Source organism: Nyctibius grandis, chromosome Z (genome assembly GCF_013368605.1).
Source record: "Nyctibius grandis isolate bNycGra1 chromosome Z, bNycGra1.pri, whole genome shotgun sequence".
NCBI lineage: Eukaryota > Metazoa > Chordata > Aves > Nyctibiiformes > Nyctibiidae > Nyctibius > Nyctibius grandis.
In genome coordinates this window covers 52,902,898-52,929,759 of record NC_090695.1, presented here as the reverse complement: position 1 = coordinate 52,929,759, position 26,862 = coordinate 52,902,898, and the positions used below count along the sequence as shown (strand labels likewise).

Sequence of the window (26,862 nt, the reverse complement as noted above, 5' to 3'; positions counted from 1 at the left end):
GGTTGCCCAGAGAAGCTGTGGATACCCCATCCGTGGAAGCGTTCAAGGCCAGGTTGGATGGGGCTTTGAGCAACCTGATCTAGTGAAAGATGTCCCTGCCCATGGCAGGGGGGTTGCACTAGATGATCTTTAAAGGCCCCTTCCAACCCAAACCATTCTGTTGCTCTATCATTCTATAGAAAACTACTATGTGATAACAGTTTTTAACATGAGAGGAACAGAAATTTGAGGGAAGACATCCTTTAAGGCAGCAACTGTGTCTCAAAACTTAATCAGTGCATTTTTAACATTCTTACTAAAAAAACAAGCTGCTACTAGGTAAAAAAAAAAAAAATTAACTTAGAGAAACAAGTATTGAAAGAAATACCTGATTTTTTTTAAAAGTTCACATATTATTACTCATGTCAATAACTCACTTGCTTTTGCCTAAATACCAGGTACTATTACTCACACATGCAAACACTTCTCATTTTGGACTCTTAGTCTGATGTTGAAGGTCGAATTGCACTTTATGTATTTTACATAGCCTATAGTAAAAGCCTGGAAGAGTAAAGAAACTTACCATTATGCCACCGACCATACAACACCAAGTGTCAAAATTAGAGTTTTAGCTTACGGTCACATTAAAGGTATATGACATGCAATCAGATTCTGGTTTACCCTCCTTTTTCCCAACACAACCTCAATGTTCAGCTGCAGTTCTGATTTCTTCCTGCTTCATATCGTATTTTTGCAAATGTCATTTTGTTCTGAACGGCCCAACCCCTGGTGCTCAGGGGTTAATTGGAAAGCATTTGACCCCTCAGAGGCATTCAGGCAGATTTCTTAAAAGGAGAACAGCAATCACACACTGCCAGCTTTGACTTCATTAAATGCAAAACTGACTATGTAAAGATTTAAGTTACATAAAAGGCAGGTTTCTACCCCTGAAGAGTAATTTTGGTGGCTAGTCAAACTTCTTCCCTGCTTCCCCCTGGGAAGAAAGTTTGTGGAGAACATCATTGCACAGGTCACAAGAAAGGCAGGAGAGTTCCTGGAAGAACATTTCCCACTGGTGTGGGTAGTGTCTGGACCATTTATTTAAAAAAAGCAGAGCCCACAGGTTTGTGAGCAACACGTAGGTAGAAGGTCACTAATCAGGACTGAAAACTAAGGTAGAATTCTTCTGCTCTCATCTTCCATCTCAGAACAGCAATTGTAAGAGGTTACTGCACTAGACGTCATCGTGGTACTCCCCATACTTTGCTGTGACGGCTTCCTCAAGACTAACTGCTGCGCCACCCATTAAGGCAAATGCCGGGTACATTACACCAGAGCAGTCAACCTCGCACTCATAAAGGCATTTCATACAGCCTGCGTCGTAAAACCCCACCTTGCCCTTGTCACAGTCGAGGCAGATGCCCAAGCACGATGGCAGGGGAAGGATTCTGCTCACTGGATCCTTGGGGGCAGCAGGTGTCGTGGGGATAAAGAACTTCTTCATGCCTAAAGTGACCAGTGTGAAAGGCTGTGATGAATCAAAGAAGGCATCTTCACTCCCACTGTCATGACCACTGTCTTGTTCATATCTAGAACAGAAAAACAACCACTTGCTTTTGTCAAATTCTTAAGTGGGATCAGTGATGTGAACTGAAGAAAACATTTCTGTAGGACAGGTAACACCACACTATCACCCGCAAAACCTTGTGGGGTAAAAATATACGTAAGTCAGGAGGGAAGATGCACGTAGTAGGTGGAGAACACTCACTTGGGCCACTTCAAACAACTAATAACAGCTAAACACTAATGACGATGAGACCACAGAAGGCTTTACTAAGGAGCAGATGTATCTAAATGCACTAATGCTAGGCAATCATTAACGAACCTACAGGTACAGGAAATCAGTTAACTTGAGAAGTAATTTAGTGAATATGACTAATCATTACAGACAAGATGTATTTAACTTTGTTTACATCATGTTAAATGACACCAGTAAGTATATTCAACATTACTGTTGTCCTATGAGTTTTCCATGCTGCTGCTGTATTACATTGTCTTTAGAATTCACAACACAAAAAGTAGTGGTTTAAGTTTTTGGTTTGGTTTTGTTTTTAAGTGCTCTGACTGGAGGCTTCCCTAAACCCCTGTTACGCAGCTGGTTACCAGGGAAAGTTTGTAGCCAGATTTGTTCAGTCTACATGCTTTTCCCCCTGCTTCTGTCCCCAGGTGAAGACAGACCAAAGACACATACACTCTTCTGTGTAGACAATCCCTAGCTAGGTTTGCATTTTGGGGGTGTTTGGGGGAAGGCTGATGTGTGTCAGCTCAAGTTTTTCAGGTATTTGTGTGGATAAGGAAAAAGAAATCAGGGAATCCAGATCTCATTTCTCACTTTGCAAAAAGGCTCCATCATCTGACTTTAAGCAGCTCAAGACATTCGCATTTTTACACTTTCAGTATGTTATACAGAAGGAAGCCAATACATTTGTCAGATTCCTGAAAGTTAGAGACCCCAGAAGACAGCCTCCCAGCCTGCAGATCCTAGACACAGCCAGGCTTACTACAACTGTAATTGAGAGCTGAAAATCTTTTTGCTGCTTTGTCCACTGTACTTTGGCTTGTGCTCAGTAGCGCTCCAATACTGTATGCAAGTGCATGGCCTGGGATAAGCCAGTGACTTGGAGTCCACCGTGACGCAAGCTGCCACAAAGATACACAGATACGCACAGTGAACGTTGTACCTCTGAATGGCTGCCAAACCTCACATACTAAGGGAATTAAGGCAGAGTCTTACTACTGACAATCAAGCATGGCTTCAATCTTGCAACATATGCTTTTTTCTTTTTTCACCTTCTTGCTTTAACTGACACATGTCGACATCTATAGGTACCTGAGTTCTTTCCCAAGAAGAAAGAAAACAGGACTCTGAATAATAAGAACATGTTTCTACTATTAGGAGGGGATGAATAGGACAACCTGCTTACACCACTTACTTCAAGCCACTTTCCATCGGTTAGGGTCACCTTGTTTGCTAATTGAGACCAGACTCGCTCCTAATTTATTTTTTAAAAAGCCATCTCCTTATATAAAACATGTATTAAGCAAGAGTCTGCAATTTACCTTGGGCTGGTCATGTCATGGGTATTATGGAACAATTTCTGTATCTTGTTGCTAGAAACAACTCCCACTTTCACCAGGTACGAACAGGCTTCCACACGAAAGGCCCAGAAGTGCTTCCCTTTGGCAATCCCAGTGTCACCAATGATGTAATCCAGGGTTGTGTAGCATCCAACCTGCATGCGCTCAGATGCCAGCAGTAGAGGAAATCCAGCCCTGCTTTCCACAGAGGTTCTTCTTGGGTTCAGCAGGAGATGTTCACTGTTGTACCCACATTTGTCATCAAAAAGAAAACTGAAAACTGGAAAACAGTATCCCCAAAAATTTCCTCTTAGTTAAGTATTTGGCATTCTGTGCTTACGAACCACATTTTAAGTCACACTGGCATTAGAGTTTCTCACTTTTAAAGGCTACCAGGAACATCATGCAAGCTAACACAGTCTCAGTATGCTACCTACTTAACCTGTTTATTAACAGTACTTCTAAACATTTATGCAACCTGTAACAGTATAGTGGAAGGCTGGGAGCTACTGGAAACCACCTACAGCTCTTAATACCAACAGACATAGATTCAGCACCTTGTGGACATAAGAAAACCCAATACCTGGAGCTGGAGGTGTATGCAAAATAACTTCTCGGCTCCAAAGGCTACAGATGGACCCTTTACATCCTCGAACTCTAAAGCCGTAGCTGCTGTCGTCATCAAGATCAGATATTACTTTGCTCTTGCTGTAAACTTTGATCTCCTGCCACGTCGCACTCTCCTCTTCTCTGTTAAGCTTACGATACTCAAGAACATACGTATCAGCTGTGTCTGTCTTCCCAGGGCATTCCCAACTGATCAGAGCTTTGTTGTACATTCTGCTCTTCTCTTCATTGATTGCTGGTATTCCTAGACCTGGAATGCCAGAAATTCAGGAGAAAAAAACCTCAAATTTAGATACACGTTCTTTTAGCATTAACCATACAAGCCCTTCCGTTGAGTGGCTATAGCACAGCATCTCTGTGTGTGTGTGTGTGTGTGTGTGTGTGTGTGTGTGAAACCTGATTCACTCCGTTAAAGAGTGCAGATAAGGATGGTTCTGTTCACGCACTTAAATAAATCCCTTACTTTCTGGTTTTAATTTGAAAGTTGTATTACTTAATTTTGCTGTCAGATAAAAAACATATAAAAACCTATTCTCTTCTGTCATGCACAAAAAGCTTCTAGGAAGACCTAGTATTACTTAAGTACAATATTTTGGAAGCCAATGTAAACTGGTACTGAATGCGACAGCATCTTAGCTTCTTTATCAAAGCTGAAGCTAGCATTGCTGCCAGGTAATGCACTGTGGATCACAGAGACAGAAGGGACAATGCAAGTCACAAGACTGAGTTCTGCAGCTGCAGCCCTGCCTCTTTCCAGAGAAGCCCTGAAAGCCAAAGCTCGAGAAAGACCTGATGCTCTCGCAATGTACCGTTGGAATGGAAGGACAAGTCATCAAGGATCTCTTCTTGCTTGGCTATGTCCACCACAAAGTTTTCAAAAGTAGTTTCAGCTGCTGGCTTGAAGCTCTTCAGAGACTCAGTCGCTTTTTGGATTCTGAAAGGACAGAAGGAGAGGGATGGCAGAAGAGAGTGGAGGGAATTCACATGCGCCTTCCTTAAACTAAAATGCTAGTTTTTGCTTTAAAAAACGTTCTGTTTTCATGGACTTACTGATGTCTCCCAGGAATCTGTCTCTCTAGACAGCATTCAAATGCAAAATTTGAAGGCCTTCTGTACATCAGTGTAAAGATAACGAACAGGTAATCGTTGGCAGAGCAGTTTGGGGCATTATGTTCAAGGAACAAAATAGGAGTGAAGCGCTAATGGAGAACAACTATTAAGATCAAAGAGTTTAAAGCTAGAAAACTTGCAAATACCCGATACAATCTCTGAGCAAAGGAATGTGTCAGTGAGCTGAATGGACTACCCTTCCACCGCAGTGCTAGTGAACAAGGCTAGGCTGTTGCAGGACAGAGCCCCTCCTGTGTGCCATTTCTTAACGCATACCATAGCATAGTAATCTCTACTGAACGGTACCGGGACCATCTCTGAGCCTCTGCAATACAAGGTATTGCATTCAGTACTTCGTTAGCCGGTGTCAAAAGAATATGACTAACCAGACATCCTGGAACAGTACCTGTATCTTCAACAGAAGATAATTAACATACCTGACATGAAGTTGTTTTGCCGTTTGAACAAAACAAGATGGATCAGTTTCTTTAAGCACTTCTTGAGCATATCCTACAAGGCCATTATTTTCCAGGAGCCCTTGATACTCTTCTGCTTGCGTTTGCAATTTTTCCAGTCTTAAATTCTTAGAAGCTTCAATTGCCCTGAGAGCTGCAGATTTCTTCTCCTCCAGGACATGAAATAATTTCTCAAAACTGTGAGATGCTGCTTCTTTAGCTCTTTCACTGTTGCACTAGGAGGGAACAAAAGACATTTTAGACAGATTCCACAGCACTGTGGCTGCATACAGAAAGATACTTAAGGTTGCTGAAGATATCATAGCAATCTAGTCATCCGTCTGACAGACAAGACTAATGAGCTTTGTTATGCTCTTCAGCACTGAAAGTACAATCGACACTGCACCCAAGCTAGTAAGCATTTACTATCTTAACACAGAGACCAAAGAGCAGGAAAGTATTCCTCTGATCACGTCTTGAGTTATACAGAGCATTTGCCAAACAGCTCATGGAAAAGCACTATAAAAGTGCTCTCTGAAGCCTTCATGCCCAAGAGACAGGTGCTCTTCCATCTTCCCCGATCACTCTGAACCGGTGCAGGGCGTCCAGCCCAGTTTCTCACATATGCTCTCAGAACCATAGTGCCACCTCTACCTAGTGCCCTGGATAAAAGGAACTACAAACCACGGAGACAGTCTGTATCAAGATACGGGCAGAGCCAGGAGCTCCTGCAATTTCTGTCACCGCGTTTTTCAGCTTGTATGTGAGCATGCCCCCAGCTCTGACTCTTCTGCAGGGAGATTTTGCCCTTCATTCTGGCTTTACTGCAACATCCTCAAGGTATACAGACAGTGTAAATCGTGCAGCACCATTAATACACAAGAGCTGTTAAGTTTAACCCACTACTCTTTGGTTAAGGTATCAAATAAGCTTTATTTCAATTAAATTTACAGCAGCACCCAAAACTTAACTTCCCTCTGTATGTTGCCCAAATTTCCCATGCTGTCAGGACTAGATCTTACTGTGTGTGATTCAGGACTAACACAAACTGTACAGAAATTGTTTTACTGGCTAACTGAAAAAAAACAAAACGATTTTAAATGCTTCACTGAAAACAGTTCGAGTCCCTGCAAGGGCCAGCCCCAGACAACCCGCAAGCCACTCTTACCTCTGTTTCCTTCAGCAGCAGATCCAGCTGTGTGATGTGAGCTTTCACCTGGCTCTCCTTGCTGATGAGGTACTCAATATCTTTTGAAAGCTTCTCCTGTTAAAATAAAAACAGCAAGCTGGCAGAATAAGGGTATCCCACCCAAACTGACAACCAGCACAGGCAGGTCATCCAGCTAGCACTTGGTTATCTAGTTACAAGGACAACAGCCTGCCACCAGTTAGGAAAAGCAGCCCCTCGGAGAACTGCTCGGTGAGCTGTGATGAGTGCGCGGGGACACCAGGCCACTGCTATGAGCAGGACTGGGGGCACAGCCTCTAGGGACAAGAGGTAACAGCCTCAGCTGGCTCATGCCTCCCCAGACACAGGAGCCACCCTCTCTTAGGCTAGGAAAAGTCCTGAGGCTTCAGGACGTTATTAAAACTTACAGAAAAGCCGTGTTAGTTATTAACTCATTTGTAGTAAGATTTGCCAGAAAAATCAGTGGTTCAAAGCATGAACTTACAAGGAGGTAGCAGCAATCATTTTTTTAGTAACAAAGCAATGTTTGCAAGTCCTCCCTGTTGTACTGTGCTTAGCAAATTAACAGCTATGCAACTTCAGAAACATACAAAGTCCCAACAGATAATTCAGATGCAAATTTTTCAGGACTGCTTCTAAAGTATCAGCTAACCCAAGCCACCAGGACACTTATCTTAACATCCAGGGGTAAAAGCTAGATTGCAAAGTATTAACAGCTTAAACCTTCTGCATTGGTCAGTACTGTTGACAGTTCACCGAAATAAAGTGGAAGCACTTCTAAGGGGTTATGCTTCAAGCCTCCTAGAAAATACATAGTTTAGTTTCTCAGACGTGCACTGTGTCACCCCAATACATACATTAACAGATGTTGCACAATAGCATGCCTCGTGACTAGCTCGGTGTCCTCTGCACACGCGTCCTGGCTTCCTGCCAGAGCGAGTTTGCCCTTACACCGGAAGCTCAGTACTCTTCCCCTTCTTAAGGCCAGGTCCAACAATATTTACTTTTACCTTAAGGGTTTTGTAGGCAGTGCTCATGGTTGTTACTCTGTGGTTCGCATGACATCCACCCAGCTTACAAAGATGACAAACGGGCCTTCTGCAGAGCTCACAGTACATGTTTACCCTCTCCATTTCATGTTCTGGACACATCAAAATCTGAAAAAAAAAAGAAACAGAGCAGAGAGAATGCAGATGTATTTCCAAAAATTGAGGTCCTCAACAAACCGTTAAGACACTCAATCATCCCACAGCAGCGTCTGATTTCATCAGTGGGTATTTTATATTCAGTTTATCTTCCACCTTTTATATTTGCCCACGCCAGTGAAAGCCAGCAGATGAACACACACAGTTTCGCAAGGTTTACAGTGAGTAAACCTGTAGCAATGTCTGTGGACACATCATGTAGCCTTCGAACTGCAACCAACCATTCCGCTAATCCCTGAGGCTGTTTGCATGCCTCAAGCTCCCTACACACTCCTGTTCAGAGTTGTAAATGCAATACGTAATACACCCACCCTGTCAAATTTAACCCTGTCCACGTCAGCATCTCTTGAAACAGCTACAAACTGTTTCTTAAAGCAAGAGTTGACATAATACTGTAATGGTTTAAGTCTAAGCTAGACTCTGATCAGCCACGTAGCCATAGCTCTTGGAGCAAAAAACGAAACGCAGCCACCACCACCAGTCACTGTCATTTTAAAGACAAAAGGCTCCAGTGTTTCAATTTTTCTGTCTGACTCCAATCACATGCTGAGTGCTAATTCCAGCAGCAGCTTAAACACCATTCTGAAAAAGCTGGTGTTCGCTAAAAATGATCTTTCAAAAATTGAACATGTGGAAGTAACTGCTCAAAGAGGGAAAAAAAGCGCTGCTAAACTCCAAGCGCAAGCAACTGATAAAGCCATCTAAAAGGGCGGGTGGGGGGCTAAAACAAAAAATGCTTTGCCTCATTCCAGAACACCGAGAGACAACGTTTGTGTCCGTCTACTCCATGTTGCCAAAGAGCTCTTGAGAAAGCTTTTCAGTTTCACGTGAAGAACAAGACAGCAGTGCGAATAGTCAAGCTTTAAAAGTATCATCTTTTAACATACACACGCAAAAAAAGAACAGGAAAGAGCACAAAAATAGAAAATTATGAGTAGCATTAGTATGGCCACACTAAGCTAAAATCACAGACTATCTCTGAAACCACCTCTCAAGCCCCAAATGTTACCTTAGGCTATGGTGAAAAGGCCAAAGACACCAGTCTCACTAGCGCCTTGGTACATAAAACTGTCATTAAGCAGAATATGGATTAAACTATCCCGTTGGCACTGACTGCAGGATTGGGGGCAGGGGGGGAGAAAACTTTGTGGAAAATCAGCTGTGCAAGCACACACCTCCAAAAACTACAGTCGTGCTGTTAAGTCTGTGGAAGTAAAACCCTCCACAGCAGGGCAGTCACACCTAACAGAAACCACATATTTTTATTCACCTCCTCGTATAAGCAAGAATTACAGCCTGCAAGCTAAAGACAGAAGAGGTCAGCAGATGACCTTGTCTATTTCTCTCAAAATTCAAGAACAATCAGCTCAGTCTGTGCTTCTCCCATCCCCACCACACACGTTACAAAGTGCTCTCCAGTCTGGTTGTAACTTTAAAGTGATGACTGGGAACATTGTTTAGGAGACCAGCAATACTCCATGCATTCAGTTCAGGTCTTAACAATGCAGTGCAACGAAAAATGCACTTTTCTTTCTTTATATTAAGCTCAAACAGTCCTCAAAAAACTCTCTATAAGAGCACAGCAAAGATCAGTTTACTGTTGTTGGGAAGTTTTTCTACGAAGTAGATGTATCTACAGTTGACTTAACTATACTATGTTTTTCTCTTTTTTTTCTTTTTTTAAAACAGTACATCTGTCTTCATGCATAATTTTAAAAAGCTAAATCCCACACATGCGCACACACTTGATACATCAAGGTCAGGATGATCTAAACCACTTCTCCCCCTTTCGCTCTGCTTCAACAGAATTCAACTACTGACTTTTAAACCCAAATTCAGTCTGCATGTAGTGTAACAACATATGGTACCTTTAAGAGTAGACAAGGGCCACAAGATGCCTTTCGTATTTTCAAGTAGCAATACTGCAGCAGCGAGGGTTTAGATAGCACAGAAGTTTTTAAGGAGCTGTACAGCATTCTAGATCAAGAGCTGGAAGACAGCACGCAAACTTTTACCTTACTCACTTATCCAACAAAGGGACATTTCACAAAGACAGCTGTGTGCTAGCGCATTTTGAAGCACATCAAGCACATGCAACAAGCACAACTAAGAACAACTTAGCTGGTGTGAATGCGTTAGACTCAAGAAAAACAGCTTTAAGTGGACTCCCGGATGTCCACTATCTGCCAGCTCAATAACTTTTGAGGCTCAAATTTTTCCAGCCTCAGAAAGAAGGTACACCACCAGTCAAGAGCTTCTTACACATTGCACGTTAATCAAACCTACTTAATTTAAGAAAAATTCATCAGGACTCCTTGTACACCAGCATTTCCGCTATCTGTGGGACCTCCACTGAGGTCACTGGCCACAGGCACACAGCAAGTGCTGGGACATTAAGACCTATTGCTGTCCCTTGTTAGAGACGGCAGCTGTGACAATTCCTCCCATCGTGTAACTTAAATTCAGTAAGACACTGCCATGTTCTGCACCATGCTTAGCAGGAGAAGCAAAGGTGATGGCATTTTGCAATCGCTCTGTTTTGTCTGAAGGCAGAAGCAGCAGCAGTGCATGAAGTAGAAAACCTGCCATTACATTTTCTTGTCTGCTACAGCTAAAAAAATAACAGGGTGTAATAACACCGGAGACCTGAACTCCACCTTTTGCTATTGCTAGATGCAAGGAAGGAGGAAAGAAAGAAGATGCTTTGTGATGGATCACCCTCAGGCACAAAACACCCAAAGGGAATCCGCCTCAAGGGGACGAGGGGGAGGCCAGTTGTGTCGGGTTTTTTAAATTTACTGCACACAGGCATCCTCCTTGACCCGACTTTTGGGGAAAAGCACTGCCACTCTAGATGTTCAAGTTCATTAAGTCTTCCACAAAAAAGAAAAAAAAAAAAAGACCCAAATCACAAACAACATAATCCATTCCCCGAAGTACAAAATCCTTATTTTTAGGGTCCCCTTCAAATATGTTCTCAATGTCCTCTTCAACAACAACCACTTCAGCATGAAGAACAACAAAAGCTTACAGTTCATTCAATAAATAACAGCAACAGTCAATAAAGAAAAAATGGTCCTAAAAAGCAACTACCGTTGCACAGATATGTCTGAAGCAACATACGAATGCTGCAACCCAAATTCTCTAAGACACAGTACACTCACCTTGGGTCTCAAGTTGGTGGTTGGTCCTACATATTTATGCTGGGCTTTCACAGTGCCCCAAGGATGGTGTATTTTGAAACATTCGTTGCAATAGCTGGCACTGCAGTCCATGCAGCTCTTTGTGGACTCTTGAGGCGGAGGTTTGCAGAAATCGCACATAATAGCAATGGCTGCCCTGGCTGCCTGCCTGTATCTTTCCACGATCGTTTCCAAAGTAAAGTTGCGAAATAAGCCATTGATGCCACGTTCTCCGAGATCAATATCCCGCTGGCAACCCGGACAAGGAAACAGACTCGATCTAGGAGTCAAAGAATTGCGTTTTCTGCCTGTGTAGACACCAAATCCTGATTTAGGAGGAGCATAAACAGAAGAGGTTTTGATTTTAAAAGGAGAAGCACAGGAATTTACGAACCAATTCCAAACTATCGTATCGCATCGTCCAAACCAGTACAATACCAACTCGTATGCAGTCTGCCAAGCCAAAGAGAATACTTTCGCCATGACAAGGTAGTGCAACGTCTGAGTCCAGGGGACGTTACAAACTGCTGCTCTAAAACTTAATTCTATGTTAAGACTAATTTAGCTGTTCCAATCCTATCTTCTTTCATCTAGTTTTGGATGCACTCAACCCGCAGCCTTTCGAAACACTAAACACAAACCTTCTAGAAACCAGTTGGGTTTAGGCTAACTGGCTGCCCATATAGAGAGCAACAGCTCCCTAACATACTGAAGTGAAAGATGCTTATTCCCAGAGTCAGACTAGTTATTCCCAGACACATACAGCCAACTTTGAGCTCCCTGAAGTTTGCTTTGGCTGAGTCAAACTTATCTGGCTCGTCCCAAGAGGCATCATAAAAAAATAAGGAGGAAAACAAGAGAACTGGATATTAGCAGTATGAAAACTCAGACAAATCATTTAGTCAAAATATGCAGAGGCTGACTTGGCCCTTGCTGAATGGCCTTGATAACGGAGGGCTGCTGAGGAAGCCCCGCACACCAAAGGGCATGCTGAGATGGTTATGTCTGAGAGATTCCTTTGCCCTGAACTGGGGAACCAGGGATCTGCACGGTTACACAGGGTATGTCTCTCTCTTTTCATTTCAAAAAGGGGGACAGCAGAGAAGCTGCACTCCTACCAAACAGCTACGCCCAAGTCTTCCCTCCTCTCCAAAATAAAGTGGTCAAAGGCTCAGGTAAAGCCGTAAGCCTAAGGAGCCTTTGGAGCCTGTTCAAGGGGATGGCTCACATAGACCCAAAACTATTTACAGGGTAGTATTCTTGAGGCTATCAAAGAGGGAGCGCATCCCCGTGTCTCACTCATGAACCCACACGGCACAACTATCAAAAAGCAGTCCTCTATGCATTTCTGAAGCAGGCTAAGCCCCTGTTTAGGCTTCACATGTATCCTCTCAGCTTGCCCTTACAAACAAACAAAAAATATCCTCTGTAGCTGTACCATGGATTTAAGATGCCCTTGAGAGGGCTGCATGTTGGTATAACTAACAAATTTGTAAATGAAGGTAAGAACTAAAGCTGAATTCATGGTGTTGAAATTGGTTCTTCTTCAGAGAGGGAAATGTGTTCTCATCTGTGTTTAGCCAGTATCTTCCCACCAGAAATGTCAATGCTTCATTTCTTTACGAAGTATCCTTTGATGCTATCCAAAAGACACTTGCCTTGTGCCACTCTCCTCTGGCTGCTTCACCCAGCAATCCAAAACCTCCCTTCCTATCCATGCCCTTTCCAGTGTCTTTAAAAAAAACAAACTAACACTCCCATAAGGAACTGGTTCCTTTAAAAATCTTTGAAATGTGCTCTATGGTAGTTATGCACGACCGTCAGCTAAGAAGCCACAACCAGAGCATGAGTAAGTGTGTACAAGCTGGCAGTCTCAAACTCAGCTGGTCTCATGCTTTTCTGCAGGTTCTGAGCAGAAGAACTAGAATGAATTTATGGAACAGTATGGGTGACACAAGGCACCGGTATACAACTCTCTGGCTATGGGAAGCTGTGATGGTTTTTTTTCTTATTTTATTTTTTATTAGTACTTACTTGAAGTGAATTAATTACCCAAACTGCACGTCCTGCAGTACCTGTAACTTGGCATACACAGCAACGCACACATGCAATGCACAGCAACAGCAGTGAAATGCAAACTGTATTTCCAATGTACGCCCCAAGCTAGCACTGCACACAGGAACACAGAGCGATCTTCTACACAGACTTCTACAATTGCCTAAACAAAAAGATGATTTCGCATGCACGGCCATGCAGTCAGCAGCTACAGAAAGGGATCTGGAGTACTTACATTTGCTAAAACTAAGAAAATAATGATACAGTGTCGTATGTACAGGGACTGCCTACAAGCAGTACGCTACAGCAGACAGCAAGCCATGACAAAGCAAGATAACATGAAAAAAAACATGGTGCAGTGGTCAAGTTTAAAAATACGATATGAAATTCGTATCTGGTAGCATGCTTTTGAAGTCTGGCCCAAGCGGCTCAAACGTGGAAGGGGTGTTTGTTTAACTCAAAGGTGAGTTCAGGTGCATCCCCCAATGGAGGCCCTTCGTTCTGCCTGTGGTGGACCGAAACGAGACCGTCATCACGAGCCGTGCTCTGCGAAGACTGGTGACGCTGCTTACGGAAAGCAATCCAGTATCAAGGACATCCTGCGTCATCCCTTTTCACTGACAGCGCTCTAAGAGCCCAGGGTTGGGTTTTTTCCCCGGTTTTAAACCCTGAAGGTTATTTGCTGAGCTTCGTGGTGTGCTCTGTCACCTGAAGACTTAAAGTATGGAAACATTCTCTTTTTGCCTAGCAGGTGTTAAAATATTAACATGCAGTAACAATTAGTCTGCTTTCTGCTTATGGGATTTCTACACTCGTATTTTAAAAAGAAAGCGTTGATGAAGTGATAAGTTACTTGGAGCACTATCTTCCCTACCTGTCTTGTGTTCAGTTTGCTAAAACTGAATTCTGCTTCTATACAAAGAAAACCCCACAAAAAAAAAAAAAAAAAAAAAAGAGAAGCAAAACCCATGGGTTTTGTAGTCATATTAGATGTGCGGCTCAGAGAAACTTAGGTTCTCCCCATATTCTTTTTCAAAAAAGTCAAACTTCTTCCCTGCTTCCCCCTGGGAAGAAAGTTTGTGGAGAACATCATTGCACAGGTCACAAGAAAGGCAGGAGAGTTCCTGGAAGAACATTTCCCACTGGTGTGGGTAGTGTCTGGACCATTTATTTAAAAAAAGCAGAGCCCACAGGTTTGTGAGCAACACGTAGGTAGAAGGGTCACTAATCAGGACTGAAAACTAAGGTAGAATTCTTCTGCTCTCATCTTCCATCTCAGAACAGCAATTGTAAGAGGTTACTGCACTAGACGTCATCGTGGTACTCCCCATACTTTGCTGTGACGGCTTCCTCAAGACTAACTGCTGCGCCACCCATTAAGGCAAATGCCGGGTACATTACACCAGAGCAGTCAACCTCGCACTCATAAAGGCATTTCATACAGCCTGCGTCGTAAAACCCCACCTTGCCCTTGTCACAGTCGAGGCAGATGCCCAAGCACGATGGCAGGGGAAGGATTCTGCTCACTGGATCCTTGGGGGCAGCAGGTGTCGTGGGGATAAAGAACTTCTTCATGCCTAAAGTGACCAGTGTGAAAGGCTGTGATGAATCAAAGAAGGCATCTTCACTCCCACTGTCATGACCACTGTCTTGTTCATATCTAGAACAGAAAAACAACCACTTGCTTTTGTCAAATTCTTAAGTGGGATCAGTGATGTGAACTGAAGAAAACATTTCTGTAGGACAGGTAACACCACACTATCACCCGCAAAACCTTGTGGGGTAAAAATATACGTAAGTCAGGAGGGAAGATGCACGTAGTAGGTGGAGAACACTCACTTGGGCCACTTCAAACAACTAATAACAGCTAAACACTAATGACGATGAGACCACAGAAGGCTTTACTAAGGAGCAGATGTATCTAAATGCACTAATGCTAGGCAATCATTAACGAACCTACAGGTACAGGAAATCAGTTAACTTGAGAAGTAATTTAGTGAATATGACTAATCATTACAGACAAGATGTATTTAACTTTGTTTACATCATGTTAAATGACACCAGTAAGTATATTCAACATTACTGTTGTCCTATGAGTTTTCCATGCTGCTGCTGTATTACATTGTCTTTAGAATTCACAACACAAAAAGTAGTGGTTTAAGTTTTTGGTTTGGTTTTGTTTTTAAGTGCTCTGACTGGAGGCTTCCCTAAACCCCTGTTACGCAGCTGGTTACCAGGGAAAGTTTGTAGCCAGATTTGTTCAGTCTACATGCTTTTCCCCCTGCTTCTGTCCCCAGGTGAAGACAGACCAAAGACACATACACTCTTCTGTGTAGACAATCCCTAGCTAGGTTTGCATTTTGGGGTGTTTGGGGGAAGGCTGATGTGTGTCAGCTCAAGTTTTTCAGGTATTTGTGTGGATAAGGAAAAAGAAATCAGGGAATCCAGATCTCATTTCTCACTTTGCAAAAGGCTCCATCATCTGACTTTAAGCAGCTCAAGACATTCGCATTTTTACACTTTCAGTATGTTATACAGAAGGAAGCCAATACATTTGTCAGATTCCTGAAAGTTAGAGACCCCAGAAGACAGCCTCCCAGCCTGCAGATCCTAGACACAGCCAGGCTTACTACAACTGTAACTGAGAGCTGAAAATCTTTTTGCTGCTTTGTCCACTGTACTTTGGCTTGTGCTCAGTAGCGCTCCAATACTGTATGCAAGTGCATGGCCTGGGATAAGCCAGTGACTTGGAGTCCACCGTGACGCAAGCTGCCACAAAGATACACAGATACGCACAGTGAACGTTGTACCTCTGAATGGCTGCCAAACCTCACATACTAAGGGAATTAAGGCAGAGTCTTACTACTGACAATCAAGCATGGCTTCAATCTTGCAACATATGCTTTTTTCTTTTTTCACCTTCTTGCTTTAACTGACACATGTCGACATCTATAGGTACCTGAGTTCTTTCCCAAGAAGAAAGAAAACAGGACTCTGAATAATAAGAACATGTTTCTACTATTAGGAGGGGATGAATAGGACAACCTGCTTACACCACTTACTTCAAGCCACTTTCCATCGGTTAGGGTCACCTTGTTTGCTAATTGAGACCAGACTCGCTCCTAATTTATTTTTTAAAAAGCCATCTCCTTATATAAAACATGTATTAAGCAAGAGTCTGCAATTTACCTTGGGCTGGTCATGTCATGGGTATTATGGAACAATTTCTGTATCTTGTTGCTAGAAACAACTCCCACTTTCACCAGGTACGAACAGGCTTCCACACGAAAGGCCCAGAAGTGCTTCCCTTTGGCAATCCCAGTGTCACCAATGATGTAATCCAGGGTTGTGTAGCATCCAACCTGCATGCGCTCAGATGCCAGCAGTAGAGGAAATCCAGCCCTGCTTTCCACAGAGGTTCTTCTTGGGTTCAGCAGGAGATGTTCACTGTTGTACCCACATTTGTCATCAAAAAGAAAACTGAAAACTGGAAAACAGTATCCCCAAAAATTTCCTCTTAGTTAAGTATTTGGCATTCTGTGCTTACGAACCACATTTTAAGTCACACTGGCATTAGAGTTTCTCACTTTAAAGGCTACCAGGAACATCATGCAAGCTAACACAGTCTCAGTATGCTACCTACTTAACCTGTTATTAACAGTACTTCTAAACATTTATGCAACCTGTAACAGTATAGTGGAAGGCTGGGAGCTACTGGAAACCACCTACAGCTCTTAATACCAACAGACATAGATTCAGCACCTTGTGGACATAAGAAAACCCAATACCTGGAGCTGGAGGTGTATGCAAAATAACTTCTCGGCTCCAAAGGCTACAGATGGACCCTTTACATCCTCGAACTCTAAGCCGTAGCTGCTGTCGTCATCAAGATCAGATATTACTTTGCTCTTGCTGTAAACTTTGATCTCCTGCCACGTCGCACTCTCCTCTTCTCTGTTAAGCTTACGATACTCAAGAACATACGTATCAGCTGTGTCTGTCTTCCCAGGGCATTCCCAACTGATCAGAGCTTTGTTGTACATTCTGCTCTTCTCTCATTGATTGCTGGTATTCCTAGACCTGGAATGCCAGAAATTCAGGAGAAAAAAAACTCAAATTTAGATACACGTTCTTTTAGCATTAACCATACAAGCCCTTCCGTTGAGTGGCTATAGCACAGCATCTCTGTGTGTGTGTGTGTGTGTGTGTGTGTGTGTGTGTGTGTGAAACCTGATTCACTCCGTTAAAGAGTGCAGATAAGGATCGTTCTGTTCACGCACTTAAATAAATCCCTTACTTTCTGGTTTAATTTGAAAGTTGTATTACTTAATTTTGCTGTCAGATAAAAAACATATAAAACCTATTCTCTTCTGTCATGCACAAAAAGCTTCTAGGAAGACCTAGTATTACTTAAGTACAATATTTTGGAAGCCAATGTAAACTGGTACTGAATGCGACAGCATCTTAGCTTCTTTATCAAAGCTGAAGCTAGCATTGCTGCCAGGTAATGCACTGTGGATCACAGAGACAGAAGGGACAATGCAAGTCACAAGACTGAGTTCTGCAGCTGCAGCCCTGCCTCTTTCCAGAGAAGCCCTGAAAGCCAAAGCTCGAGAAAGACCTGATGCTCTCGCAATGTACCGTTGGAATGGAAGGACAAGTCATCAAGGATCTCTTCTTGCTTGGCTATGTTCCACCACAAAGTTTCAAAAGTAGTTTCAGCTGCTGGCTTGAAGCTCTTCAGAGACTCAGTCGCTTTTGGATTCTGAAAGGACAGAAGGAGAGGGATGGCAGAAGAGAGTGGAGGGAATTCACATGCGCCTTCCTTAAACTAAAATGCTAGTTTTTGCTTTAAAAAACGTTCTGTTTTCATGGACTTACTGATGTCTCCCAGGAATCTGTCTCTCTAGACAGCATTCAAATGCAAAATTTGAAGGCCTTCTGTACATCAGTGTAAAGATAACGAACAGGTAATCGTTGGCAGAGCAGTTTGGGGCATTATGTTCAAGGAACAAAATAGGAGTGAAGCGCTAATGGAGAACAACTATTAAGATCAAAGAGTTTAAAGCTAGAAAACTTGCAAATACCCGATACAATCTCTGAGCAAAGGAATGTGTCAGTGAGCTGAATGGACTACCCTTCCACCGCAGTGCTAGTGAACAAGGCTAGGCTGTTGCAGGACAGAGCCCCTCCTGTGTGCCATTTCTTAAACGCATACCATAGCATAGTAATCTCTACTGAACGGTACCGGGACCATCTCTGAGCCTCTGCAATACAAGGTATTGCATTCAGTACTTCGTTAGCCGGTGTCAAAAGAATATGACTAACCAGACATCCTGGAACAGTACCTGTATCTTCAACAGAAGATAATTAACATACCTGACATGAAGTTGTTTTGCCGTTTGAACAAAACAAGATGGATCAGTTTCTTTAAGCACTTCTGAGCATATCCTACAAGGCCATTATTTTCCAGGAGCCCTTGATACTCTTCTGCTTGCGTTTGCAATTTTTCCAGTCTTAAATTCTTAGAAGCTTCAATTGCCCTGAGAGCTGCAGATTTCTTCTCCTCCAGGACATGAAATAATTTCTCAAAACTGTGAGATGCTGCTTCTTTAGCTCTTTCACTGTTGCACTAGGAGGGAACAAAAGACATTTTAGACAGATTCCACAGCACTGTGGCTGCATACAGAAAGATACTTAAGGTTGCTGAAGATATCATAGCAATCTAGTCATCCGTCTGACAGACAAGACTAATGAGCTTTGTTATGCTCTTCAGCACTGAAAGTACAATCGACACTGCACCCAAGCTAGTAAGCATTTACTATCTTAACACAGAGACCAAAGAGCAGGAAAGTATTCCTCTGATCACGTCTTGGAGTTATACAGAGCATTTGCCAAACAGCTCATGGAAAAGCACTATAAAAGTGCTCTCTGAAGCCTTCATGCCCAAGAGACAGGTGCTCTTCCATCTTCCCCGATCACTCTGAAACCGGTGCAGGGCGTCCAGCCCAGTTTCTCACATATGCTCTCAGAACCATAGTGCCACCTCTACCTAGTGCCCTGGATAAAAGGAACTACAAACCACGGAGACAGTTCTGTATCAAGATACGGGCAGAGCAGGAGCTCATGCAATTTCTGTCACCGCGTTTTTCAGCTTGTATGTGAGCTGCCCCCAGCTCTGACTCTTCTGCAGGGAGATTTTGCCCTTCATTCTGGCTTTACTGCCAACATCCTCAAGGTTATACAGACAGTGTAAATCGTGCAGCACCATTAATACACAAGAGCTGTTAAGTTTAACCCACTACTCTTTTGGTTAAGGTATCAAATAAGCTTTATTTCAATTAAATTTACAGCAGCACCCAAACTTAACTTCCCTCTGTATGTTGCCCAATTTCCCATGCTGTCAGGACTAGATCTTACTGTGTGTGATTCAGGACTAACACAAACTGTACAGAAATTGTTTTTACTGGCTAACTGAAAAAAAACAAAACGATTTTAAATGCTTCACTGAAAACAGTTCGAGTCCCTGCAAGGGCCAGCCCCAGACAACCCGCAAGCCACTCTTACCTCTGTTTCCTTCAGCAGCAGATCCAGCTGTGTGATGTGAGCTTTCACCTGGCTCTCCTGCTGATGAGGTACTCAATATCTTTTGAAAGCTTCTCCTGTTAAAATAAAAACAGCAAGCTGGCAGAATAAGGGTATCCCACCCAAACTGACAACCAGCACAGGCAGGTCATCCAGCTAGCACTTGGTTATCTAGTTACAAGGACAACAGCCTGCCACAGTTAGGAAAAGCAGCCCCTCGGAGAACTGCTCGGTGAGCTGTGATGAGGTGCGCGGGGACACCAGGCCACTGCTATGAGCAGGACTGGGGCACAGCCTCTAGGGACAAGAGGTAACAGCCTCAGCTGGCTCATGCCTCCCCAGACCACAGGAGCCACCCTCTCTTAGGCTAGGAAAAGGTCCTGAGGCTTCAGGACGTTATTAAAACTTACAGAAAAGCCGTGTTAGTTATTAACTCATTTGTAGTAAGATTTGCCAGAAAAATCAGTGGTTCAAAGCATGAACTTACAAGGAGGTAGCAGCAATCATTTTTTTAGTAACAAAGCAATGTTTGCAAGTCCTCCCTGTTGTACTGTGCTTAGCAAATTAACAGCTATGCAACTTCAGAAACATACAAAGTCCCAACAGATAATTCAGATGCAAATTTTTCAGGACTGCTTCTAAAGTATCAGCTAACCCAAGCCACCAGGACACTTATCTTAACATCCAGGGGTAAAAGCTAGATGCAAAGTATTAACAGCTTAAACCTTCTGCATTGGTCAGTACTGTTGACAGTTCACCGAATAAAGTGGAAGCACTTCTAAGGGGTTAGCTTCAAGCCTCCTAGAAAATACATAGTTTAGTTTCTCAGACGTGCACTGTGTCACCCCAATACATACATTAACAGATGTTGCACAATAGCATGCCTCGTGACTAGCTCGGTGTCCTCTGCACACGCGTCCTGGCTTCCTGCCAGAGCGAGTTTGCCCTTACACCGGAAGCTCAGTACTCTTCCCCTTCGTAAGGCCAGGTCCAACAATATTTACTTTTACCTTAAGGGTTTTGTAGGCAGTGCTCATGGTTGTTACTCTGTGGTTCGCATTGACATCCACCCAGCTTACAAAGATGACAAACGGGCCTTCTGCAGAGCTCACAGTACATGTTTACCCTCTCCATTTCATGTTCTGGACACATCAAAATCTGAAAAAAAAAAGAAACAGAGCAGAGAGAATGCAGATGTATTTCCAAAAATTGAGGTCCTCAACAAACCGTTAAGACACTCAATCATCCCACAGCAGCGTCTGATTTCATCAGTGGGTATTTTATATTCAGTTTATCTTCCACCTTTTATATTTGCCCACGCCAGTGAAGCCAGCAGATGAAACACACACAGTTTCGCAAGGTTTACAGTGAGTAAACTGTAGCAATGTCTGTGGACACATCATGTAGCCTTCGAACTGCAACCAACCATTCCGTCTAATCCCTGAGGCTGTTTGCATGCCTCAAGCTCCCTACACACTCCTGTTCAGAGTTGTAAATGCAATACGTAATACACCCACCCTGTCAAATTAACCCTGTCCACGTCAGCATCTCTTGAAACAGCTACAAACTGTTTCTTAAAGCAAGAGTTGACATAATACTGTAATGGTTTAAGTCCTAAGCTAGACTCTGATCAGCCACGTAGCCATAGCTCTTGGAGCAAAAAACGAAACGCAGCCACCACCACCAGTCACTGTCATTTTAAAGACAAAAGGCTCCAGTGTTTCAATTTTTCTGTCTGACTCCAATCACATGCTGAGTGCTAATTCCAGCAGCAGCTTAAACACCATTCTGAAAAAGCTGGTGTTCGCTAAAAATGATCTTTCAAAAATTGAACATGTGGAAGTAACTGCTCAAAGAGGGAAAAAAAGCGCTGCTAAACTCCAAGCGCAAGCAACTGATAAAGCCATCTAAAAGGGCGGGTGGGGGGCTAAAACAAAAAATGCTTTGCCTCATTCCAGAACACCGAGAGACAACGTTTGTGTCCGTCTACTCCATGTTGCCAAAGAGCTCTTGAGAAAGCTTTTCAGTTTCACGTGAAGAACAAGACAGCAGTGCGAATAGTCAAGCTTTAAAAGTATCATCTTTTAACATACACACGCAAAAAAAGAACAGGAAAGAGCACAAAAATAGAAAATTATGAGTAGCATTAGTATGGCCACACTAAGCTAAAATCACAGACTATCTCTGAACCCACCTCTCAAGCCCCAAATGTTACCTTAGGCTATGGTGAAAAGGCCAAAGACACCAGTCTCACTAGCGCCTTGGTACATAAAACTGTCATTAAGCAGAATATGGATTAAACTATCCCGTTGGCACTGACTGCAGGATTGGGGGCAGGGGGGAGAAAACTTTGTGGAAAATCAGCTGTGCAAGCACACACCTCCAAAAACTACAGTCGTGCTGTTAAGTCTGTGGAAGTAAAACCCTCCACAGCAGGGCAGTCACACCTAACAGAAACCACATATTTTTATTCACCTCCTCGTATAAGCAAGAATTACAGCCTGCAAGCTAAAGACAGAAGAGGTCAGCAGATGACCTTGTCTATTTCTCTCAAAATTCAAGAACAATCAGCTCAGTCTGTGCTTCTCCCATCCCCACCACACACGTTACAAAGTGCTCTCCAGTCTGGTTGTAACTTTAAAGTGATGACTGGGAACATTGTTTAGGAGACCAGCAATACTCCATGCATTCAGTTCAGGTCTTAACAATGCAGTGCAACGAAAAATGCACTTTTCTTTCTTTATATTAAGCTCAAACAGTCCTCAAAAAACTCTCTATAAGAGCACAGCAAAGATCAGTTTACTGTTGTTGGGAAGTTTTTCTACGAAGTAGATGTATCTACAGTTGACTTAACTATACTATGTTTTTCTTTTTTTTTCTTTTTTTAAAACAGTACATCTGTCTTCATGCATAATTTTAAAAAGCTAAATCCCACACATGCGCACACACTTGATACATCAAGGTCAGGATGATCTAAACCACTTCTCCCCCTTTCGCTCTGCTTCAACAGAATTCAACTACTGACTTTTAAACCCAAATTCAGTCTGCATGTAGTGTAACAACATATGGTACCTTTAAGAGTAGACAAGGGCCACAAGATGCCTTTCGTATTTTCAAGTAGCAATACTGCAGCAGCGAGGGTTTAGATAGCACAGAAGTTTTTAAGGAGCTGTACAGCATTCTAGATCAAGAGCTGGAAGACAGCACGCAAACTTTTACCTTACTCACTTATCCAACAAAGGGACATTTCACAAAGACAGCTGTGTGCTAGCGCATTTTGAAGCACATCAAGCACATGCAACAAGCACAACTAAGAACAACTTAGCTGGTGTGAATGCGTTAGACTCAAGAAAAACAGCTTTAAGTGGACTCCCGGATGTCCACTATCTGCCAGCTCAATAACTTTTGAGGCTCAAATTTTTCCAGCCTCAGAAAGAAGGTACACCACCAGTCAAGAGCTTCTTACACATTGCACGTTAATCAAACCTACTTAATTTAAGAAAAATTCATCAGGACTCCTTGTACACCAGCATTTCCGCTATCTGTGGGACCTCCACTGAGGTCACTGGCCACAGGCACACAGCAAGTGCTGGGACATTAAGACCTATTGCTGTCCCTTGTTAGAGACGGCAGCTGTGACAATTCCTCCCATCGTGTAACTTAAATTCAGTAAGACACTGCCATGTTCTGCACCATGCTTAGCAGGAGAAGCAAAGGTGATGGCATTTTGCAATCGCTCTGTTTTGTCTGAAGGCAGAAGCAGCAGCAGTGCATGAAGTAGAAAACCTGCCATTACATTTTCTTGTCTGCTACAGCTAAAAAAATAACAGGGTGTAATAACACCGGAGACCTGAACTCCACCTTTTGCTATTGCTAGATGCAAGGAAGGAGGAAAGAAAGAAGATGCTTTGTGATGGATCACCCTCAGGCACAAAACACCCAAAGGGAATCCGCCTCAAGGGGACGAGGGGAGGCCAGTTGTGTCGGGTTTTTTAAATTTACTGCACACAGGCATCCTCCTTGACCCGACTTTTGGGGAAAAGCACTGCCACTCTAGATGTTCAAGTTCATTAAGTCTTCCACAAAAAAGAAAAAAAAAAAAAGACCCAAATCACAAACAACATAATCCATTCCCCGAAGTACAAAATCCTTATTTTTAGGGTCCCCTTCAAATATGTTCTCAATGTCCTCTTCAACAACAACCACTTCAGCATGAAGAACAACAAAAGCTTACAGTTCATTCAATAAATAACAGCAACAGTCAATAAAGAAAAAATGGTCCTAAAAAGCAACTACCGTTGCACAGATATGTCTGAAGCAACATACGAATGCTGCAACCCAAATTCTCTAAGACACAGTACACTCACCTTGGGTCTCAAGTTGGTGGTTGGTCCTACATATTTATGCTGGGCTTTCACAGTGCCCCAAGGATGGTGTATTTTGAAACATTCGTTGCAATAGCTGGCACTGCAGTCCATGCAGCTCTTTGTGGACTCTTGAGGCGGAGGTTTGCAGAAATCGCACATAATAGCAATGGCTGCCCTGGCTGCCTGCCTGTATCTTTCCACGATCGTTTCCAAAGTAAAGTTGCGAAATAAGCCATTGATGCCACGTTCTCCGAGATCAATATCCCGCTGGCAACCCGGACAAGGAAACAGACTCGATCTAGGAGTCAAAGAATTGCGTTTTCTGCCTGTGTAGACACCAAATCCTGATTTAGGAGGAGCATAAACAGAAGAGGTTTTGATTTTAAAAGGAGAAGCACAGGAATTTACGAACCAATTCCAAACTATCGTATCGCATCGTCCAAACCAGTACAATACCAACTCGTATGCAGTCTGCCAAGCCAAAGAGAATACTTTCGCCATGACAAGGTAGTGCAACGTCTGAGTCCAGGGGACGTTACAAACTGCTGCTCTAAAACTTAATTCTATGTTAAGACTAATTTAGCTGTTCCAATCCTATCTTCTTTCATCTAGTTTTGGATGCACTCAACCCGCAGCCTTTCGAAACACTAAACACAAACCTTCTAGAAACCAGTTGGGTTTAGGCTAACTGGCTGCCCATATAGAGAGCAACAGCTCCCTAACATACTGAAGTGAAAGATGCTTATTCCCAGAGTCAGACTAGTTATTCCCAGACACATACAGCCAACTTTGAGCTCCCGAAGTTTGCTTTGGCTGAGTCAAACTTATCTGGCTCGTCCCAAGAGGCATCATAAAAAAATAAGGAGGAAAACAAGAGAACTGGATATTAGCAGTATGAAAACTCAGACAAATCATTTAGTCAAAATATGCAGAGGCTGACTTGGCCCTTGCTGAATGGCCTTGATAACGGAGGGCTGCTGAGGAAGCCCCGCACACCAAAGGGCATGCTGAGATGGTTATGTCTGAGAGATTCCTTTGCCTCTGAACTGGGGAACCAGGGATCTGCACGGTTACACAGGGTATGTCTCTCTCTTTTCATTTCAAAAAGGGGACAGCAGAGAAGCTGCACTCCTACCAAACAGCTACGCCCAAGTCTTCCCTCCTCTCCAAAATAAAGTGGTCAAAGGCTCAGGTAAAGCCGTAAGCCTAAGGAGCCTTTGGAGCCTGTTCAAGGGATGGCTCACATAGACCCAAAACTATTTACAGGGTAGTATTCTTGAGGCTATCAAGAGGGAGCGCATCCCCGTGTCTCACTCATGAACCCACACGGCACAACTATCAAAAAGCAGTCCTCTATGCATTTCTGAAGCAGGCTAAGCCCCTGTTTAGGCTTCACATGTATCCTCTCAGCTTACCCTTACAAACAAACAAAAAAATATCCTCTGTAGCTGTACCATGGATTTAAGATGCCCTTGAGAGGGCTGCATGTTGGTATAACTAACAAATTTGTAAATGAAGGTAAGAACTAAAGCTGAATTCATGGTGTTGAAATTGGTTCTTCTTCAGAGAGGGAAATTTGTTCTCATCTGTGTTTAGCCAGTATCTTCCCACCAGAAATGTCAATGCTTCATTTCTTTACGAAGTGTCCTTTGATGCTATCCAAAAGACACTTGCCTTGTGCCACTCTCCTCCGGCTGCTTCACCCAGCAATCCAAAACCTCCCTTCCTATCCATGCCCTTTCCAGTGTCTTTTAAAAAAAACAAACTAACACTCCCATAAGGAACTGGTTCCTTTAAAAATCTTTGAAATGTGCTCTATGGTAGTTATGCACGACCGTCAGCTAAGAAGCCACAACCAGAGCATGAGTAAGTGTGTACAAGCTGGCAGTCTCAAACTCAGCTGGTCTCATGCTTTTCTGCAGGTTCTGAGCAGAAGAACTAGAATGAATTTACGGAACAGTATGGGTGACACAAGGCACCGGTATACAACTCTCTGGCTATGGGAAGCTGTGATGGTTTTTTTCTATTTTATTTTTTATTAGTACTTACTTGAAGTGAATTAATTACCCAAACTGCACGTCCTGCAGTACCTGTAACTTGGCATACACAGCAACGCACACATGCAATGCACAGCAACAGCAGTGAAATGCAAACTGTATTTCCAATGTACGCCCCAAGCTAGCACTGCACACAGGAACACAGAGCGATCTTCTACACAGACTTCTACAATTGCCTAAACAAAAAGATGATTTCGCATGCACGGCCATGCAGTCAGCAGCTACAGAAAGGGATCTGGAGTACTTACATTGCTAAAACTAAGAAAATAATGATACAGTGTCGTATGTACAGGGACTGCCTACAAGCAGTACGCTACAGCAGACAGCAAGCCATGACAAAGCAAGATAACATGAAAAAAAACATGGTGCAGTGGTCAAGTTTAAAAATACGATATGAAATTCGTATCTGGTAGCATGCTTTTGAAGTCTGGCCCAAGCGGCTCAAACGTGGAAGGGGTGTTTGTTTAACTCAAAGGTGAGTTCAGGTGCATCCCCCAATGGAAGCCCTTCGTTCTGCCTGTGGTGGACCGAAACGAGACCGTCATCACGAGCCGTGCTCTGCGAAGACTGGTGACGCTGCTTACGGAAAGCAATCCAGTATCAAGGACATCCTGCGTCATCCCTTTTCACTGACAGCGCTCTAAGAGCCCAGGGTTGGGTTTTTTCCCCGGTTTTAAACCCTGAAGGTTATTTGCTGAGCTTCGTGGTGTGCTCTGTCACCTGAAGACTTAAAGTATGGAAACATTCTCTTTTGCCTAGCAGGTGTTAAAATATTAACATGCAGTAACAATTAGTCTGCTTTCTGCTTATGGGATTTCTACACTCGTATTTTAAAAAGAAAGCGTTGATGAAGTGATAAGTTACTTGGAGCACTATCTTCCCTACCTGTCTTGTGTTCAGTTTGCTAAAACTG

General features: G+C 43.1%; 1 protein-coding gene and 1 pseudogene across 1 annotated transcript; both read right to left on the bottom strand.

Annotated features, from left to right (window-relative positions):
* Window positions 1-316: 316 nt before the first annotated feature.
* On the bottom strand, window positions 317-11,205 carry LOC137676852 (E3 ubiquitin-protein ligase TRIM36-like). Its single transcript, XM_068423919.1, has 8 exons — window positions 10,868-11,205; window positions 7,509-7,655; window positions 6,478-6,573; window positions 5,292-5,545; window positions 4,554-4,678; window positions 3,701-3,994; window positions 3,100-3,397; window positions 317-1,568 (listed from the first exon to the last, which is right to left on the bottom strand). The coding sequence occupies exons 1-8, from the start codon at window positions 11,024-11,026 to the stop codon at window positions 1,214-1,216; spliced, it is 1,728 nt and encodes a 575-aa protein (XP_068280020.1). The 5' UTR covers window positions 11,027-11,205; the 3' UTR covers window positions 317-1,213.
* A 3,001-nt stretch (window positions 11,206-14,206) lies between these two features.
* The window catches only part of LOC137676849 (E3 ubiquitin-protein ligase TRIM36-like), an 18,211-nt pseudogene continuing 5,555 nt past the window's right edge, over window positions 14,207-26,862 (bottom strand).